The sequence below is a fragment of the Talaromyces stipitatus genome, genomic scaffold (assembly GCF_000003125.1).
Source record: "Talaromyces stipitatus ATCC 10500 scf_1105507295523 genomic scaffold, whole genome shotgun sequence".
Lineage (NCBI taxonomy): Eukaryota > Fungi > Ascomycota > Eurotiomycetes > Eurotiales > Trichocomaceae > Talaromyces > Talaromyces stipitatus.
Window position 1 is genome coordinate 2,326,316 of NW_002990113.1, and position 20,028 is coordinate 2,346,343.

At 47.8% G+C, this 20,028-nt stretch overlaps 6 protein-coding genes across 7 annotated transcripts; 4 read left to right on the plus strand and 2 right to left on the minus strand.

The window, feature by feature from the left end:
- Positions 1 to 129: 129 nt before the first annotated feature.
- On the plus strand, positions 130 to 4,363 carry TSTA_067880 (RNA binding effector protein Scp160, putative; the record flags this gene model as incomplete). The annotated part of the gene is made up of 4 exons (XM_002340705.1): positions 130 to 505; positions 568 to 830; positions 883 to 2,159; positions 2,215 to 4,363. 4 exons carry the CDS (start codon positions 130 to 132, stop codon positions 4,184 to 4,186), a joined length of 3,888 nt encoding a protein of 1,295 aa, XP_002340746.1. The 3' UTR covers positions 4,187 to 4,363.
- A 470-nt stretch (positions 4,364 to 4,833) lies between these two features.
- Positions 4,834 to 6,090, plus strand: TSTA_067890 (tricarboxylate transport protein, putative; the record flags this gene model as incomplete). The annotated part of the gene is made up of 4 exons (XM_002340706.1): positions 4,834 to 5,037; positions 5,096 to 5,164; positions 5,220 to 5,563; positions 5,628 to 6,090. The coding sequence occupies exons 1-4, from the start codon at positions 4,975 to 4,977 to the stop codon at positions 6,088 to 6,090; spliced, it is 939 nt and encodes a 312-aa protein (XP_002340747.1). The 5' UTR covers positions 4,834 to 4,974.
- A 15-nt stretch (positions 6,091 to 6,105) lies between these two features.
- Positions 6,106 to 7,036, minus strand: TSTA_067900 (cytochrome b5, putative; the record flags this gene model as incomplete). Its single annotated transcript, XM_002340707.1, has 3 exons — positions 6,106 to 6,639; positions 6,691 to 6,817; positions 6,921 to 7,036. The coding sequence occupies 3 exons, from the start codon at positions 7,034 to 7,036 to the stop codon at positions 6,475 to 6,477; spliced, it is 408 nt and encodes a 135-aa protein (XP_002340748.1). The 3' UTR covers positions 6,106 to 6,474.
- A 710-nt stretch (positions 7,037 to 7,746) lies between these two features.
- Positions 7,747 to 11,386, minus strand: TSTA_067910 (ubiquitin C-terminal hydrolase, putative; the record flags this gene model as incomplete). Its single annotated transcript, XM_002340708.1, has 3 exons — positions 7,747 to 10,837; positions 10,911 to 11,111; positions 11,165 to 11,386. The coding sequence occupies 3 exons, from the start codon at positions 11,384 to 11,386 to the stop codon at positions 7,928 to 7,930; spliced, it is 3,333 nt and encodes a 1,110-aa protein (XP_002340749.1). The 3' UTR covers positions 7,747 to 7,927.
- A 692-nt stretch (positions 11,387 to 12,078) lies between these two features.
- On the plus strand, positions 12,079 to 14,751 carry TSTA_067920 (vacuolar sorting-associated protein (Vps27), putative). 2 transcript variants are annotated; one of them, XM_002340709.1, is made up of 5 exons: positions 12,079 to 12,404; positions 12,462 to 12,594; positions 12,650 to 12,931; positions 13,001 to 13,766; positions 13,822 to 14,751. In XM_002340709.1, the coding sequence occupies exons 1-5, from the start codon at positions 12,337 to 12,339 to the stop codon at positions 14,583 to 14,585; spliced, it is 2,013 nt and encodes a 670-aa protein (XP_002340750.1). In that variant the 5' UTR covers positions 12,079 to 12,336; the 3' UTR covers positions 14,586 to 14,751. The 2 variants fall into 2 exon arrangements, with proteins under 2 accessions (XP_002340750.1, XP_002340751.1); XM_002340710.1 differs by lacking the exons at positions 12,079 to 12,404; positions 12,462 to 12,594; positions 12,650 to 12,931 and having other exon boundaries at positions 12,980 to 13,766.
- A 594-nt stretch (positions 14,752 to 15,345) lies between these two features.
- Positions 15,346 to 17,766, plus strand: TSTA_067930 (uncharacterized protein; the record flags this gene model as incomplete). Its single annotated transcript, XM_002340711.1, has 2 exons — positions 15,346 to 15,670; positions 15,698 to 17,766. 2 exons carry the CDS (start codon positions 15,346 to 15,348, stop codon positions 17,404 to 17,406), a joined length of 2,034 nt encoding a protein of 677 aa, XP_002340752.1. The 3' UTR covers positions 17,407 to 17,766.
- Between the last annotated feature and the right edge of the window lie 2,262 nt (positions 17,767 to 20,028).

Here is a 20,028-nt window from a genome sequence, read left to right on the forward strand (position 1 = left end):
TAATCTGAGATCTGTTTCTAGTGATATTTCCATCCTGTTCGCGCAACCCTACCCCACGCAAGAACTTCAATTCATCTATCGTCATTATATATTCTTAAAGAGCCCCACTACAATAAATACCCTTTCACAATGGCTTCTGAAGGTCCGGGCCTGATTGTTAATGGTGGACAAGCATCCAAGTCTCCAGCTGCCTTGCTCTCTGAGCAACATGAGAAACACAATGTCACTGTGGAGGACACTGTGGATGAGGATGATATCCAGCACCCTCCGCCATCTTCCATAGCCAAGCCATCAGCCTCGGAGTCGTCCGAGACTGCTACCCCCACGGTCTCGAAGGCAACAAAAGCTCCAGCACTCGATGTTCAATCGGAAGAGTTGTTCCCAGCACTAGGAAGCGGTCCCAAGTCCAAGGCTGCAGCGAATGTTCCCACAGCTTGGGGTGCCAAACGGTCCGCTGCAACTGCTGCTCCCCAGAATGGAGCACAAAGCGTTGCTCAGTCATCTGGTATGTTGTTTCAGAATCAATGCTTACAAGAATTTATAATATTAATTGTTGAATGTGACTAGCTTCCGAATTTTCCAGTGCGCCGAAGATCATGACGATGCCGGGAAAGTACGTGGAAAAATTGCGTCTTGCTCCATCCCAGATGCTTCCACGCAATCAGCTCAAGAAACCCGTCAGAGACATCTTACGAGACATTTCAAAACGCTCAAAGGCTACTGTTGATATGCGAGCAGGGCCCAATGGCTCAATTATATTTGAAGGAAAAGGCTCTGTTGACGCCGTTCAACAAGCCCTCAAGGAAGTCGCTCAACAAGTGGGATCTAAGGTATTTAATCTCGAGTCTTGGAAGTCAAAATTTATTGCTAACTATTTCCTAGCAATCTGTCCGTGTGCCGATTCCTGCATCCGCGAGAGCCCACATCATTGGTCGCGGAGGAGCGGTGGTACAAGACATTCAGCAGCGAACTGGCGCTCGCGTCCAGGTGCCCAAGACTGATGAACCTGCTCCCGGCGACGAAGATGATGACAGCGTCACTATCGATGTGCTCATAGAAGGTGATGCTGTAGCAGCTGAGATGGCCCGTCGCGAAATCGAGTCGATCGTGAAAGAGCGCGCTTCAAATATCAACCTTCGGCTGAAATCAATTCCACCAGAATTCTTCCCGTTCATTGCTGGAGCTCACAATGCCCATGTCAATGACATTGAGGAGCGTACCAAGGCCCAGATTCGAGTTCCCCGTTACGACACATGGCTCAACCAGCCACCACCGCAGGAGGCCGGACCAGGTCAGATTCGCTTCGTCGCGGACCCGGACTGTCACATTCATATTTCCGGAGAGCGCAACGCTGCTCAGGAAGCGCGCGCTGAGATTGAGCGCCGTGCTGCTGAATTGCAACGTCAACTCACCTTACGTCAATTGGCGATTAATCGCGGCCAGCATCAATTCATCCTTGGAGACAGCAATACTGCCTTTCACGACTTCCTCGCAGAAACTGGCTGTGCGATCATTTTGCCTCCAGCCTCCGATGACAGTGAGTTCTTGACTATCACTGGACCACCTGAGCAAATTGAGGCCGGTATCAACCGCGCAATGGAATTGGCAACAAGCATGCAGATGGCTAGTATCGATCTGTCCCGACAACACTCCGCCGCACACGCTAGGGCCCTTACCTCCTATCTACAACAGCGCCAGATTATCAAGGATCTCGAGCGTGCGTATGATGCTCGTATCGTGCTCCCACAATCTGTCGAAGGACCTGTCACCTGGGAGGTGTACTCTCGCGATGGAAAGAATACCATCCGTGCTCGTTCCGACATCATGAATCTTGTTCAGGCCCACCCACCAGCTAAGATCCGCTCCATATCAGTTGATCCATATTTTCATACATACCTGACCTCATACGGGAGCCCACAGTTGAAGGAACAATATGGCGTTCATCTTATTGTTCCTGAGAACCCTGAGGGCAACGAGGTTATCCTCGTCTATGAGGGACAGCAGTCGCCAGAAGCTGAGTTTGAGATCCCTAGACAACGACCCTCGAATGAAGATATTGCAGCGTTTGAGCAAGCTCTGCAGTCTGCGCAAGAATACCTGATTAACACACTGGGCGACCAATCCAACATCGTCCAGAAGTCTGTTTCTATACCTGCCAAGTATGTATACAGTCTAATCTTTATATATTCTATTATACTAATGTTGTATTATTAGATATTCCGACAAAGTGCGTAAGTACATTGCCCGGGAAGAGAAGCTCGACGCAGACCACATCCCAGTTCGAGCGCTAGTTCAGAACGCAAGCACAGCTGGCGAAAGTGAAGTTATTCTACGTGGACGTCCTAGTGATGTGAACGACCTTGCTTCCAAGGTCCTTGCATTCGTCGAACAACAGAAGAAGGACGATCTTGAACGGGACTACACTATCAGCTTTGACTTTCCTCAGAAGTATGCCAACTTCCTTATTGGCAAGCGCGGCGAGAATATCAATAAGCTTCGGGAGGAATTCGATGTTGATATCAAAGTGGATAACGGCAAGGTTGAAGTCAAAGGCCCCAAGGCCAAAGCGGATGCCGCCAAGCAGAGAATTGTTGCTCTTGGTAGGAGATTAGAAGATGAAACGACTCATATCCTTAAAATTCCCGCCAAGTATCATCGCGATTTGATCGGTCAAAAGGGTAGCCAGGTCAACAGGCTGCAGGACAGGTATAACGTCCGTGTGCAATTCCCTCGCGCTGCAGCTTCTCCTGCAAATGACGACCAGTCTGTTGCAGACACTGCAAGTGAAGTGGGCGGCGGTCGTTTCGGACGCAACAACCAGGCCCCTGATGAGGTACATGTTAAGGGTCCTAGCAAGGGTGCCGACGCTGCCAGAGACGAGATCTTGAGCTTGCTCCAATGGGTGGTTGATCACTCGCATTCTGCAGTCGTCTCTGTTGCTCAAAGCCAGATTCCTGCGTTGATCGGACAGCGAGGCCGTGAGATGGACAAGTTACGTGCTGATACAGGTGCCCAGATTGATGTTCCAAGTGCTCAAGATGTGCCAGATGCATCTGGCCGTGTTGAGATCAAGATAAAGGGTACTAAGAAGCAAGTAGAGGAAGCCAAGAAGGTTCTTGAGCAAAGGGCCAAAGAATTCGACTCAATTGTCACGAAGACTATTGAAGTTGACAAGAAGCATCACAAGGCCCTCATTGGAGGTGGTGGTGCCAACATTCGTCGCATCATTGTCGAGGCTGGTGGACCTGACGATAGCACTGCCTCTCGTATTGTCAAGTTCCCTCGTGCAGAAAGTGACGATAAGATTATCAAACTCGAAGGCAACGGTGCAGTTGTCGAAAAGATTGCAGCTGCCATAGACGCATTTGTCAAAGAGCGAGAGGACCAAGTCACAGTCACGTTGGATGTACCACAAACACAACATCGTTTGCTCATTGGACGTGGTGGTGACATCAGACGAAATTTGGAAAGCAAGTTTAACATTTCCATAGACATCCCAAGACAGGGATCTGAGCGGACCGATGTCAAGATCAAGGGAGCAAGCACCGCTGTTGAAGAGGCCAAAGCTCACATTGAAGAACTTCTCAAGGGACAGCAGGGCGAGACCGTCCAAGTTCCTCGACATTTACATCATGTTATTTCGGACAATGGCTCTTTCTTCCGTCGTCTGCGAAATGACTACCAGGTGACCGTGGACCATGCTGGCCAGCAGCCACCAGCTAAGCCAGCAGCGGTTGAAACCCGCGAGGGCGCCACAAATGGAACTTCCCTTCCTCTGATTACAGACGAGGCGGTTGCCGCTGCCGACACCCATTCGTGGAAGGTCGTTGAGAATGCGCCATCTGCTGGTGAAAATATCTCGGCCACCATCCCATGGGTTTTGTCCGGCTCGACAGAAAACGTGGCTAAGGCGAAGGCGGCCCTGGAGAGAGCTATGGCATCTGCAACCGAACAAGGCGCAACTGGATACTTGATCCTTCCTGACCCAAAGACATATCGATTTGTTGTCGGTCAAGGCGGTAGCCAGATCAACACTATCCGCAAGAAAACCGGATGCCGCATTCAGGTGCCCAAGGGTCAAGCCAAGGGGGAAGCCATTGAAATCAAGGGCACCAAGGAAGGCTTAGAACAAGCCAAGGAGTTAATCCTGGAAGCTGTCCGCAACGGTCAAAATTCTCGATCATGATAAGTAAAATGAAACTTGGGAGGAATAGCTACTGGCAATTTGAGATGATTTTGAAAGAAAAAAAGTTTTGATTGCCTGTCCATCAACATGCAATTGATGTCATGTGGGAAATTGATTGAGTATTACATATTTCTTTGTAAACTTTTGTTCTTCCATTCTTTTCAGATAGTGAATCAATACATAATCGTTATGAAGTTCTTTCGACCTAGGTAGGATTGGAGATGTAACCTAGATTACCTACACATCTCGCAACGACCATACAGGTTCCCTTGAGCTCCGATAGAAATACAGTAGAACCTGGATATAACGAAAGGAAGGCCTCTCCATATCTATACTGATCTCATCTTGGAATCTTTTGGTACGGAACTGAAGAGCACCGTAATTATCAATACTGAAATAGGGTAATATACTAGTGCCCTTCATCTCCAAATCAATCTCACTTCTAGAATATAGACTCAGACCTTGAGAGACCTTCTGTTCGTTATAGCTAAGTTCTACTGTATTCTTGACGACATTAAGATATTTTGAAATAAGCGAATATCGGCATATGATGCGCCGTTGAATACTGGAGACTCGAGACAACGGAGAAAGACTTGCCGCGGGATTGGTACGGCCTTTGGCCCGAATTCGGCACTATGCTACCAGTCATAGCTAAGAGCTATAACTACAGCAAAGTCCATATTTGATGTGAAGCTTCTGTGGAATTTCGGGCGATCCCATATACACTGCGTTTATTAAATTTGTATTTGAATGAAAGGGCGGGCTGGAGACTTAATTCAAGAAACACAATGGCGGAAGCTCAATTATCTACGATACAGGCCGAGGCGCCGAAGAAGCAAGCCAAGGCTAAGGTATACCTACGTTTTACTCAAACTTTACACGGATTGGTCAATGGCTAATGCATTGCAGGCTTATGTATCGCCAGGTGTATCCCTAATAGCCGGTGGTGTAGCTGGAGGTGTCGAGGCTATGTGCACAGTCAGTCAAGCCTTCAACCACATATGAAGCAATTGACATCTGATATCAAACCCAGTACCCATTCGAATTCGCCAAAACCAGACTCCAACTCCGCGACAGTCCATCAACATCAGCATCATCAACAACACCAAAACAAATGACAAGAAACCCTCTCATCCTCATCCGCGACATAGTCCGAATAGAAGGGATATCAGCACTCTACACGGGCTGTACAACCCTGGTCGTGGGCACAGCGTTCAAGGCATCCGTACGGTTTCTAACATTTGACTCCATCAAGAATGCCCTTGCAGACGAGAAGGGTCATTTATCCAAATCATCGGGTATATTGGCCGGTATGATGGCGGGTTGTGTTGAGAGTGTGGTTGCTGTTACACCTACGGAGAGGATAAAGACTGCTTTGTACTTCCCTCCCTCCCCCTCCCCCTCTCAATGTTTGAAAGAGTTGGTGGTTAATGATATACAGAATCGACGACGCAAAAGGCCCAAAAAGATTCCGTAGCACAACGCACGGAATCCAACTTCTGATCCGCGAACAGGGTCTGAGAAGAGGATTATATCAGGGTCTCATACCAACCACCATGAAACAATCAGCCACCTCAGCAGTACGTATGGGAACGTATAACATGCTCAAAGAAAGCGCAAAACACTACAATATCCCGCTCAACGGCGTAACGACGTTCGGTATTGGTTCTGTCGCTGGGATAATTACTGTTTATGCTACACAGCCGTTTGATACGATCAAGACGAGGGTGCAAGGGACACAAAAGGCGACGATAAACGATGCGGTTGCGGATGTGTTGAGGGAGGCAGGGCCAAAGGGGCTTTGGAAGGGGAGTACGATGAGATTGGGGAGGTTGTTTTTGAGTGGTGGGATTGTGTTTTCGGTCTATGAGCAGGTTGTGAAGGCGTTGTCTCCGGGGAATTGATATTAATGTCTGTCGAGATGTGATATACTTGTATAACATATTGTAGAGGGATTTGAGGCTATCAACCAGTCATAGATATCAATTTGAGAAAAAGGTTCGTCCATTGCCAAGCAAATATCAATCAATAGTCTAACGAGGATAAGAGTCTGCCAGCTCGGGACATAGGCAATCTTAGCATGTGTGATGAACTGTAGATTGCATATCTTGGCATCTCACATCACATCAAATCATCTCCTCTATCCAGCTGGGAAACCCTCAAGCACGCACTGAGGCACTCTACAAGAAGCAGATAAGGGAATCGAAACACATTAGAAAACAAAGTAAGTTCTCAAAACTTCTCCATTATTTATATTTCGTTGTTGTCGCTTTAGATCAAAAAAGAGTTTACTGCTTCTGAGAGTTCAATTGAAGGTATTGGTAAGCACCATAAGCAGCAGCAGCACCGAGCAAGATGAAAGCGTAAAGACCGAGACCGAGACCGCCGGAGCTGGCGTTGGATGAGGAGCCAGAGGAAGAGGCGGTGGTAGTTTTGGGGGCCGGGTCGCCGGGCTGTGAATAGTTAGAGCTGATAAATGAAATTAGGCTTCGCAGAAAATATACCTGGCGCTTGAGAACACCAATCTTCAACCCCTCCAGAATCTCACGAGCCTCGTCGCTGTGGCCGACATCCTCAAATGCCTCGGTGGCATCTTGACCACCGACGTCGAGGAGAACCTCCTCACCACCTCTGATCACATGATATTTCTGTCAGTGTACATATTTCGGTTTACCTGCGATCAATCGATTGATCGCCATTCGGAAAGACGTAGGAAAACTGAGTAAGTACGTACGGGTGCTCATCGACGAAGGAAGAAACATCATAGACCTTGTCATGAATGACCATGTGTAGATCCTTCTTGGTAGTGTGAGCCGAGACTTCGGCATAGGTGAATGACTTTTCGGCCATGGCGACGGTTGTAGAAAAAAAAAAGGAATAGAAAATTCCTAGACGGAAGATATTATTAGTTATATTCCGGTTAGGATTGACAGAAGTGATGTATCGTGGGATTGTCGATGCGCTTGCTGAGAGTATTCTGTTTCTGCTGATTGCATGGTCGAGGATATCTCAGACTCAGCTGCTATCAACAATCCCGACCCAGGGGAAATAAAACAACCAGGCGATTGTTGGCGAAGCATCGGCAAACAAATGCAAACAGTAGGGCAACAAGACTTACAAAACCTGAAGCACCACGCTCAAAGGGTATCCGACAGCAGAAGTGGGAGAGAGAGATAAGTTTGTTGATAGAGATAGAGATGGAGATTAGGTGTTCAGTTTACCTAGGCTAAGAGTCTAAGCGGGTGAGAAAATCGGGGAAAGAAAGCGGTCATCACCAATCACCATCAGCGCATTATCAGCGGACGGAAAACACAAAGTGCGGCCTTTCCGATTCTTTTCTTTTTCTTTTCCTTGTATAGGTATAGGATCCATTGGCAATTATAACTATGTCAGTCAGAATTCGCCTGTCGGATTTCCCGAAAGGGGATGTAGACTTCCCCGCCATTCAACACTGAGACGAGACCCTTAAAAGACAAATGGAACACCTAGAACATGTGATAAGAGCAAATAAAACTGATCTAAATAGATTAACCTGTTCTACTATCAATGGATCTAGGTGTCAACGAAAACTGGTATCTTTATTCAATCATCCAACGCAAGAACATAACAGAACCAAATATGCCATCTTTCATAATATCATAACCAAATCAAGTGCCATGCATTTTTGTACAATCGCCTGCTATAGCGCTTAATCAAGAGCCAAAAAAAATTGGACAACAGTCGCCAAGTGATATTCTCGGCTCATTTCGCCGGAACACGCTCATAAAACAGTATATATGCTTGCTCGTTCTGCAAACGATCCGAAAACCTCAAATCTCGCGGGTTGAAATCCGAGACGCGCTCGTCGTCAAATCGACGCCAGCATTGTCGTTGTGCATCCCGTACAAGCGAGATGTAATGTCCTCCACTGAGCGTCGAACCCAAATGTCGCAACACGGCGTATGCGTCGTATGTGAATGGCGGTGTTGTAGGTGTGAGAGATGGCGGTGCAGCTGACACGCCATTATCATTGGCTTGATCGCCGGACTCAGAATTAGCAGGAGTGTAGGGTATCACAAAATTGTCCATGCGAAGACCGTGAAGAGGGAAATCGACAGGGGTATGTATCTTCCGAGCGGATTGCGTCTTCGACGCCGAAAATCGCTTCAGGTGAATAACCAGAATCTGAGGTGCGCGAGTAATGATGATTTGTTTGGTGGCCACCCGCTCACATTTGCAATATGGACATTTCCACACTTCATCGCCACTCAGCATTTCCTCTTGGCAGTAACTTTGCAGACACTGATAAATGTCCCCCGTACCGGTGTGAGGTATCTCGACGCTGATACTATAAAACGCTTCGTATGTCGTCGACGTGCGCTTGCAAGTTGTACACTTCAAACGGCTCGCATGTTGTCCTGCAAACAGTGACGAGATGAATGACTCTTCACGGTGACAGTACCGATCCCATTCGATTTTCGACACTTTGGGCACAGGCATCCGTTCACGCTGCATTTCCTCTTCGAATGTCAGTGGCCGCAACTGCGTTCTTTGCCAATTAATATTCAGATCTTCGTGTAAACAATCCACCACGAAGTCAAAAAACTCTTTCGCATCCTGTTGACGGTCAATCGCCCACTCCCGGTTTAATCGACCACAAAAGTTTCGGAACGAAGTCGGGATAATAACTTCGACATCATTTTTCCAGAGCGAACGGATCAGGTTAGCATAAAGACCAGGCATCACACCCTGCGAACCTTTCCAGTTCTTTTGGACGTAGTATCTGAAACGATCGTCAATGAAGAACTTGCTCATAATTACCGTCGAACTCAAACATTGAAGCGTTGAGTTCATGTAGCAAGTCACTCCAAAATTGGTCAGTCCGGTGCGCGGTAATTTCAGTCTCGTCATAAACGAATTAGAGGTGTAAAGGGCAGTTTTGGTCGCAGAGTTTTGACGTGCAAGGGTAGGCTGTATTTGTCGACCGTCAGATACACCGCTATAACTTGGTCGAGGAATTGCAGGTGGTGGTCGAGACGGTGCTACTGGAATAGATGAAGCATAGTTCGGCGTCGAAGACACAGGAGCCCTAGGTTCGGGTACGACCATCGATTGCTGAATAGCCTGTGGTTCCGGGAACCGTCGAAGAAAGTCTTCATACGTATGGACAAATGGAGAAGAAGGCTCTGCGACTGCATTTTCATCAATCTCTTCTTCCGGTATACCTGCCTCATCCCCTTGATAAGTACCAGGCTTGATTTCTTCGTTTTTGGCACGTTCCATCCATGCTGTCAATTCTTCATGGTTAAGCGGTGTAAACTCGCGAAGACGTCTCTTGCGGATTTCTAGACTAGAATTCGCACTTGCTGACGGTACTCTTCCAAAAGCACGTCCAGGTCTTTGTTGGGTACGTTTTGTTTGTAACGACCCCATAATCGCCGCTGTAGAAGATGTCGCAAGCGATTGTGATCCAACCAAATCTTCCCAAGCATCCAACCCTCCCACCAATAATGCCGGTGGCCTGCCATCCTTCAAAGGTTTGTAAGCATTGAATTCATATAAAGTGTCGTAAAGAGCCCTAAGGTGGGGCGCTGATGTGCCAACTGGAGACCCAGCTAGATAACTGACGGAGTCGGTGTTTTGGTCATAATATACCACCAAGTCGAATTCGTTTCTTCGTTCAAAGAGAGACTGTTCGTGTTCCGGAGAGACAATCAACCGCTCCTCCAGCTCCTCTGCGGAAACATTTTCTTTCAACACTACTGGCTCGATACATATAATAGATCGAGCATATATATGCCCCGTATCGTAAAGCTCACGGGGACGCACATCTATTACGAGCACATTATATCTTCGCATGTATTCGAGTAACTGTTGTGCCCGGATTGTCGTGTTGTGCGGGAGATCGGCAGATGTGGGTTTACTCTCCTGAGCGAGGTGGACTCCGTTCGGCGTGCGGGATCTATAAGGATTATCGTCGTCGCCAAATCTGCTGGGGCTGTTCATTCTTGATCCAGCTAGCTGCGAGTATCTTGTGTTGGTCGCTTGAATGCTGTCTGTTGACTTTCGAGGCGGATTTGGCTGTGTTGGTTGTGACGGCACCGACCATATAGGGCTGTAAGCGGGACTGGGAGCTTTGGGAAGTGATATGTTCGCTGTGTCTAACGGTTTCCTTTTTGGAGACGCGGGTCCGTAGTGGGATGTCCCCATGGCGCGTGGTCCTAATGGCCGTGGAGAACCAGGACCGGATGATATGCTCATCGTGGAAGGCATTGAATTCGCTGAAGGACGAGGTGGATAATCGGTCACAACCCCGGATGAGGGTCTGCTTGAGACGGATGCACTTTGATCGGTGATTGCGGATCCATTCGTAGGTAACGGGCTCTGGCTAGCCCGGAGCCTGGCAAAACGTTGCGCAAGGATGTCCTCTGGGCTAGACATTGTACCGTTTATTTTTTGTACATTCTCCTGCTGCGATGTATTACCCCGCTGGAAATCGGTTGGGCTAGGCATCCTGATCACACCGTTTGGAGGTTTGTATGCAACATAACCACCTGAGGAAACCGTATTGTTTGAGCTCGCCAAGTTTTTTCGCGGTGGACTGTGCGCCAGATTGTCTTCTATAATTTGCTGTTTTATAGTATCCATCGTTGATTGTTGTTGGCCGATAGACTGAGAAAAGTCGCGTTAGTATCAATCTCCTAGTTGACAACGCTTTATAAGGCGATCATCCATAAAAGCTTACCTGCATGAGTTTCGAAAACTGCGCGTACAAGTTGGGATTCTGCGATGGTAACGTACGGTATTCTGCATGGCGTGGGATCAGGTTCACAACTATTTCCGATGCTCGAAGATACTGAACATATGCCTGTCCAACTTGATCACTATCAAGCAAGGTCTGGCATTTCTGGATACTCTGCGCGGCGGTGCTCAAAAGCACGGATATCTACTTTCATCAGTCAGAAATCCACATCTCCATTTATCAGAGATAGCTCATACCGGACTCCTCTCGTCAACATCCAAATGCGCCGCCTGGTCCTGAAGATCTTTAATATACGGAAGCGGTGCTCGGCCGCTGTGAGAATGATAGGATACAAGCCTGCCATTTCGGGATGAGGTCCCCAAATTCGAGCGTTCGCTAGAACGCTGCATGCCGCCTCCACCCAGAGGTGTTGCAGAGGAGCCAAAAGCGCTCGGCAGCACAGTTGGTCCGGATGACATTATCTAAATGGTATAAATCGTGAATCACGCATGATCTTGAGCCAATTCAGGCGGCGTCAAAACGAGTAGAGATGTTTGCGAACGACGTTGGTCGTCTCAGTACACCCCTCACTTCCTATCCGGGATACGTGGTGGCAGGAATCGTTCGATCGGCGGGAACAAAGGGGGATATTCTCGATGGGCACGAACGAAACGTAGTAATTGTTCGTAGGATGAGGATCCTGCTATTAGTGAGGGAAACGCTCTTCTTCTTTGTTGATATGGTTAGAGATCTCAGTCAATGAACCGTGTTTCGGGAATTGTCTTGATGGACCCAACAGAAACAGGGCAGGACAGGCCACTCACCGCCTTGGGCTATGACGCCACCCATCTGGTTGGAGGCTGTGATTGGTCAATATAATACAAAGTGTAATGCGGAGTAAACATACCGTACTCCGTATGAAGAATTACATATAGAATCACTATCAACAGAGTAGGTAGCTACATTATGAAATTGAGTATGACTGTCAGTAAACACTTTTCTACAGGCCTCATCTACTCAGCCGTAGTTCGGTAGGCTGCCATTTAACCTGTAAGATTAGGCTGCTGTATTGATTCAAATCTTTGAGGTTCGTATTACAAATACGTATCTGTAAGTTACCTGTGTTTGCAGGCTCCACATGCCAAGTACACATGAAGGTTGCCTTCACACCAAACTTCATCGATCCTTCTCTATCGCATCAACCTATATCTATCTTTTTTCTTCATTTCGCTGTTCTGGATACACTCTGCATATTAGATAGATCTATCGGTTTAGGAGACAGGTGTTAAGCGACTCCGATCTCGTCGATATCCAGATCTCGAGCTACATAACGTCATCCCACTTCGAGCTTCAATCAACTCCGCAACAGCTCCCAGCAGACTCGCCAAGATAACACCAGTTGTTCGCAAAGCTTTTAGCTGCCAACACTATGGCGGGTTGGTTCTCCTCCACTTCGCCGCTCGATGAGCAAATCGAGAGAGCTACGTCGTCGTCTTTGTGAGTGTTATCCGCATATCCCGAACTACATCCTGCTGACTTTGCCGGCTGTACCAGGGAGGACATTTCATTGAACTTGGAGATATCCGATCTCATCCGCTCAAAGAGCGTCCAACCGCGCGATGCAATGAGATCTTTGAAGCGACGCCTTGAAAACAAGAATCCTAATATACAACTTGCTACTCTCAAAGTATGTTTTATTCTACCGCGGCGGGGAAGACGCTATGACTAACTTCTTGCTTCAGTTGACAGATACATGTGTCAAGAACGGTGGATCGCATTTCCTCGCTGAAATTGCATCGCGCGAATTCATGGACAACTTGGTCTCTCTACTGAAATCCGATAGCGTGTCGCTCAACTATGAAGTAAAACAGAAAATGTTGGAGCTCATCCAGGCTTGGGCGCTAGCATCCCAAGGAAGGCTGGAACTTATCTACCTCGGAGAAACATATCGGAAGCTACAAAACGAGGGATTCACTTTTCCGCCAAAGAGCGAAATTTCTAGCAGTATGCTTGACAGTAGTGCCGTAAGTCTCCAATATTCACGTGGTTTAGGAGATGTGATAAGTCTAACATCGGCCGTTGCAATTGTACAGCCGCCCGAATGGATCGACTCCGATGTTTGCATGCGGTGTAGGACGCCTTTCAGTTTCACGAATCGAAAGCATCATTGTCGGAATTGTGGTAATGTCTTTGATGCGCAATGTTCTAGCAAGACTCTGCCTTTACCGCACCTCGGTATATTACAGCCAGTGCGAGTAGACGATGGCTGCTACGCTAAACTTACGTCGAAGACTTTCCCATCTGGTAGCATTTCCGAACGCTCGGCATTCAAGAATAATTCCATCTCAAAGAACACCGCATCGATGGAGCCGCGAGCTGCTCGAGCCGATTCGAGCTTCGACGAAGACTTGCGGCGAGCCTTGCAGATGAGTCTAGAAGAAGCTGAAGGACGTGTGGGATCCGGATATGTACCTCAGTCAAAACCAACACAAAGCAAACCCGCGTCGGTTCCGGAGACCAATGAGGAGGAAGATGCTGACTTAAAAGCTGCCATCGAAGCATCTCTGAAAGATATGGAGGTACAGAAACAGAAGCATACTGAAGCATTGAAGAACTCAGATGCTACGAAATTGCCTTCTGGTAGTGCCGTCAATACAAATGCACTGCCCAAGAATCCCTACGAGCTCAGCCCTGTGGAAGCGGAGAATATTAATCTATTCGCGACACTTGTTGATCGTCTTCAGCATCAGCCACCGGGTACTATCTTGCGTGAACCGCAAATTCAAGAACTTTATGAGAGCATAGGGGCTCTGCGACCAAAATTGGCCCGTACTTATGGAGAAACAATGAGTAAACATGGTAAATTCTTATTCTGTTCTCGGCCTGTATGTATTTTCATTTCTAATCTTTTCAGATACGCTGCTTGATCTCCACGCCAAACTTTCGACTGTTGTGCGATATTACGATCGCATGCTCGAAGAACGTCTATCTAGCGCATATTCCCATCATAATCTTGGGCCATACGGTTCGGCGCCTCCAGGTGCACAACCCTACAATAAGTACCCAACACTTGCTCAGCACCAGCCGGAAGGTGCTGGTGGAGTTGAAAACTTTTATCTCTCAAACACAATTCCCGATCAGTATAAACCAAATGTTCAGCCTCAGCGTACATCCAGCTATAGTACTGTCACTCCAGACCAAGGAGTCATCAGTCCTAGTCCGTATCCGCAGTTGAACAGTGAATACGGAGAACCCAGCTCACTCCATTCGCCTCCACCACCGACAGATACCAAGCCTTATACAGGTCAATATAGCACAATCCCGCCGGGGCCTGCTGGTGCACCATATCAACAGCCACAAATCACTAGGCGCGATTCTCAATACTCTCAGCCTGCAACCGCTCCTGCTCCGTACGGACATAATGAGCCTCAATATTCCAACTACCCACATCAAGAGCCTACTCAACAGGCCGGCCACGATTCTCCCGCGTACCAATACCCCCCACCGACGCAATCATATCAGCAACCTTATGCTCAACCACCACCCAATAATGCAGCAGAAGGATCCTACCCGGCCTATCCCGGAGCTCCAGCCGGTGCTGGATATCCTGCGCACTCGCAAGTGCCAGAAACCGCCGGTCCCAAACCGGTAGTGGAGGAGAGTTTAATAGAGCTTTGAGGCAGGCAATGGAAGTCTACGCTGTTCATTTCTCGCTTGCCCAATCCAGCTGTAAACCTTTCATTGCAGCATATGATACCAGTTAGCATTGAGCCCTATAAGATAATTTGTACCTCGTGTAGCTGTTTGTTGTACAGTAGAATGACAAACCACCATTTCGCGCTTCTATCTTGTTATATTGTACCCAAGTAAATAATGTAGCCGCATCCGTCGGGAATTGATACCAGCCAAAAGTATGTAAAGATGATGGAGCAGTCTGGAAGCGGTCGGCAAGAAACTTGGAGTTAGCCTCCCCACATCTTTCCCTTGGTCACTCTCACCCATGTTTCTCTCTTCATCTTCTTACTCTCAATCCATTCGACTATCCTTACCATCTCCAATTCGTTCGCTGGTGATACAAGCTCGTGCAATTGCCGATCAACATGCCTTACAGCAGAAGCAACAACGATTAAACACAGACAGGAAATAGCAATCCAACCAAGTCCGTTCGACGTGCTGCCCACCAATTGCCGTGCTCCATTTCCGCCGTCCTGCATCAATAATATGACCGAATGAGAGAATTCTACGACTTGTGTGCGACTGATTCATAACTGAAATCGAGCGGCTTCAGTTCTAGCTACACGGGAAACATTTGGAAGTTGCCCTAATCTAGGATCCATGGTCTCAAAACTCGCTGTGTGCTAGCCTGCAGGCGATTGTACAGTGTTTAGAAAGAACTTCGAAATCCCTTGCGTCTTGCTCTTCCTATCAATTAGCAAGCATGTCACCGACTACCAATAGCCAGGTCACCTCTCCCGGGAAACGACCTGGGCTAGCCCGCCGCTCTGTTTCATCCCACGCGATCGTGTCGACTCGCACGTCCCCAGCAAGCAATGCGACCGATGCAACCGAACCCCAGAAAACAACAGCAGCTGCTGGTCATAAAACTCGCGCCCATGTTGTGGGTGGTGGCCATCGCGCTCATGGACGTAACCCATCATTCGGCAAAAACCTGAATAAACTACAGAGGCTGCATACGGCCCAGAACATGCATTTATTTACCGAGGGTACCACGACGATCGGCACCGGTGCCCGCCATCATCAGCGTAAGAAGTCCGCCCCCGTTACACCAGTCGAAAGTCCACGAACCTCAGGCTCCCACGTCCGCTGGGAGGGCGGAAACACGTCTCTAGGCGAACACAAATCGCATACTTCGACGATACGAAAAAATTACTCCACACCCGCCCTGCATCGCAATACGTCGACAGTTCTTCCGAAGAAAGCGCTCGTGACAGATCGCCCGCAGTCAGCCAAAGGCCGTCCTAAGAAGTCAGTGGGGTTTGAGTTGGTTGGCGATTCCGATTCTGAAGAAGAGTGGGAAGATAGTACCCAGTCACCGGAAAGCACCCGACGTGGCTCTGCTGTACCATCTAGCAAAAACAGCGCAGAAAGCAGCCAAGTCCTGGTGGACCCGTTAACTTTTGTGAAGCGCTCATACCCGCAAATATCGCAGTCGAGGAGTCTCCCCGAATCTACGATCAGTAGTCTTCCCAAACCCGTCGAGGACTCTGATGATGAAAGTGCAAACCAAGATCAAGCGTCATCAGCTTCTTCAGCTGAGCAGGAACGGGAGTCGCAGCACGAACAGCGAACTCATGAAACAGAGGACATAGCCAATCGTCTATTGAGCCAGTCTTTAATATCGAAAGCACCACCGGCGATGTCGTCAATTTCGGCCATGGGTACTGCGACTGCAATAGATACTGCTCGACGAAACGAGTCTTTGACGTCTCTAACCAACCTTGCTTCTAGCCACGGCGGCCTGCGAGGACACGCACCTTCGGCACAATCGTCTCAAGCGCAGTCTTCACTCCCTCAAGCTACTTCGTCTTCAATAGAAGGTGGCGTGTCACGATTTATCGTCAACCCTCAAGCTGGAGCGCATGCCACTTCACGAACAGACTCCGACCCTAATACGCCGTCTTCCTTCCTCCCACATTACCATCCTCAAGCGCCCCCAACTCCGGAGCGCAGCACGGTGAAGAAAACAAAGGTCATATCTCCGCAACCTCGACCTCTTGGCGATGGACCGCCATCCAGAACCCAACAGAAACTATGGCTTCAACGAACGGCGGCCTTGACTACGTCTCCTCCTGACTCTAATGGATCGCCTGCTCTTCCTCAGTCTACGATCGATCCTGTTTTCATAGCCGCATCGCATTCTCGGAATGGGCAATATGATAACGGCCGAGGCGCTGTAAATGGAAGCGCCCGAATTGGCACAACACACGACGGTGAAGCCAAACATACGCGTAAAGCTTATGAAAAGACATCACTGGAGTTACATGTTGTGCAACGTTTTCAAAGCCCAGCAAAGAATAGTTTCATCCGACTACAGTGGCTAACAAATACAAGCGGCAGACCGAACACAGCGTCAGAATCTAGCTTCCTAGCAAAGAGTTCAAAATCCGCTCCCTCTTTGACGACTGGCCAGTTCTTGAACGCTCTACCCAGCAGGCGAGCAAAAGCAATAGCGGCGTCGTCTGGGGATAACGACAGTAGTACAGAATCAGCCGAGAACGTCAATCGCCATCGGAAATCCAAGTCGGGACGAGTCTATTTCCAAGATCACGACGATGTTGTTAATATCAGCGATCCATCATCAGATCCAGCAGTAGCGGTGGAACCTGGCAACGCTCAAGCAGGCAATTCCGCGTCTACCATAAATACAGATAATAAGACAGTCACCGGTACAGATCGTGAGGGCTACTTTGCTACTGAACAGGAAATGCTTCTCCGTCGAATGTGGGAAAGCAGAGGCGAAGCTGCCAGTCCGGGGTGATTGATAATTCGAATCAACATGGTACATACATTAACCCTCACATACACGCGTGACTCTGTATGGACACTCGGGAGGAATTCTCATATCACGTACACATAATTTTCTGGGGTTCTTCAGTTTCTTAACTGTACTCAATCCGGCATATCCACCTCATTCTTATTTTTAGCCCACCAAGCTTTTTTCTTTTCTTTTTTGATCATCTTGGCAGCGATTGTTTATCCTTCAACATTCTTATACTCCCAGCTTAATACGTACATTCTGTTTCACTCTTCGGCTTTCGCATCTTCATACTGAAAGGAGGATCCGAGAAACAACATATCTTCTTTAGATGACGTCGAATATATACACATTCTTATTTCATTGGTGGCTTCTAGTCCAAGTCCCTGCATGGATCATTCCCTCTACGTAGTCACATGGCTGTAACTCTCGTAGACTCTGGCTCCGCAAAGTCGATTCGGGAGTCTCAACGAAGCCCTAATTCAGCTTACAACACATCACTCCCGGTACGTTTGCACACCATAACCTTCAATGTTAGTCGAAACATGCTAACTAATGATGGCATGTATTAAACAAAGAGAAACTCTGCACATATGAGACATGATAACTCAGCTTCATGCATGGATCATCCTCTTTCACAGCCTTTCGGACTTAATAAATCCTGAGACCACTATCTACGTATGATTCATATGAATACTCTGCATTTAGCCTCGAGGAGAACATGTTGTGTAACTTCTTTACTTCGATTCAATTCCAACCAAATTCAAGGCCAGGGTGCGCGACGTAAGATCTGTCCTGAAAGAGCTTGCACCTACGTGCCTTAGTTCGGCGTTGTCTCGCGAAGCTGCCAGGTGGAAAAGCTGATTCTACTTCTTTTCATGCAGTATCTGGCTCCCTTTTTGAGCTAGTAATTATTCAGCTAAGAGTAAGAAGGTTAATTATTTTCCTTACCTGGAAGTAGACATGACTATGCCTTTCCGATTTTGAGATCATAAATACGGCCAACTGCCCATGTGGTTTTTTTGATTTTATCTAGATTCTTTTTTTAGATCACTGTTTCCAGACTGGGAGGCTTTGATAGTTTGTCATCTTCAGATCTAAGTGAGAAATCATTTTTGTGCTATAGGTGAGTGAAAATTGCGCCAGTGTTCAATGATGACTCCCTATTCTCTCTATTAAACGTTCAGGGGCTGAATTTAGATCTCATCAAGATATCTTTTCAGGCTCTATAACTGAATGAGAAGTTCAAGAAATTCGAATACATAGAAGAGGCCCAATCACACAGTCCCAAACCCTCTCCGAGAGCTTGTGACTTCACTGTGGGCTAGGAGAGCACACTACTCATCGAACATCTCGCAGCTAAGTATGCACTAGACGAAATCTATGGCGAAGAATCCACACCGGCGCATACCAGGAACGATTATACCGTCTACGTCCGAGGTCGTATTGGGAAGCACAATGTTGCGATGGCCTGTCTCAAATTCGAATTGGTAGGGTTGACACCTGCCTGCAGGGTCGTATCGAAAATGCAAAGTACATCCATTCCGTTTGCGTTGATGGTTGGGATTGCTGGAGTTCTTCACGGAGTAAAAGTGACATTCGGCTTGGGGATGTGGTCTTTGGTACACAAGTGGTTTCTTATGCCTTTGACAAGCTAACCTCTGCAGACTCACACAAGAATGATAACTGGCATGTCTATGCAGCACTGGCTGCAGCAGTTTCTGCTGCGAAACTCCTCAAAACAGTCCCCGCCGAAAAGGTCTCTGCAAGTGACCTTGTTCTCCTCGACGGGGCGGCGCAGTAACTCCTTCAAACTGCAATTGACGAAATCAAGGATGCTATTGCTGCTTTGTCCAAACCGGTAGATCAGTCACAGGCAATATTAAAGGTTAGTGATACTGTGGGTACTGTGGGATGAGAGACTCGAGATTATGGATAAGCTCACAGAGTCTGTCCGAAACGACAACAGGGAAAAGCCAGATGGGGTCTCAGAGTCTTGCCAGCGTACACAACAAGTTTGGGGAGGCATTGAAGGACTTGGGTGAGCATATTGAAAAAAAGAGAGATAGGAGCTCCTCTCCGGACGAAAAACGAGCACTGCATGTCCTACACAATGTGGTTACAGACCGATATGAACGCTTTCAAGACGTGTGCCACGTCTTGGGGAAACTCACAAAGCAACCTCTGACTTCTTGAACATTGTTGTAGAGCATATAGGCAACCGCGATGTGTCACTAGCTAGCAATCCCACAAATCAAGCCAGTAATGTTTTTAATAAAGTAAGCATTTCGGAGACAGCAAAGGGGATGATTGATAGAATAAAGATGCCGGATTCGGGAAAATCTGCAAGGCCAACAGCCACATTACAGGAGCTATCAAAAAGGTGACACCTTTCAAGAAAGACAATAAAGCTCAATCCAGCCAAGATGTCGAAGTTCCCGAGTCAATGGCGCGAAGCTCATGTCCCTCAGGCTACCTGTCACCTCATCATACTATAGATCCTGGGACTAATGACACTGAAAGTGGAATCTGGACCAGGGAGTCCAGTGTGTCCGGAACTAGCACAGAGACAGATCACTTGTCGCACAGCACACGGCTGAATTGGCATTTCCCCTGGGACATCCA

What these genes read in the sequence shown, in the direction of transcription:
- TSTA_067920 (XM_002340709.1), top strand. Translation starts at nt 12,337, where the DNA reads ATGGCGGGTTGGTTCTCCTCCACTTCGCCGCTCGATGAGCAAATCGAG. An exon ending in AGAGCTACGTCGTCGTCTTT is followed by an intron (nt 12,405 to 12,461) that starts GTGAGTGTTATC and finishes CGGCTGTACCAG; the next exon opens with GGAGGACATTTCATTGAACT. An exon ending in TACAACTTGCTACTCTCAAA is followed by an intron (nt 12,595 to 12,649) that starts GTATGTTTTATT and finishes TTCTTGCTTCAG; the next exon opens with TTGACAGATACATGTGTCAA.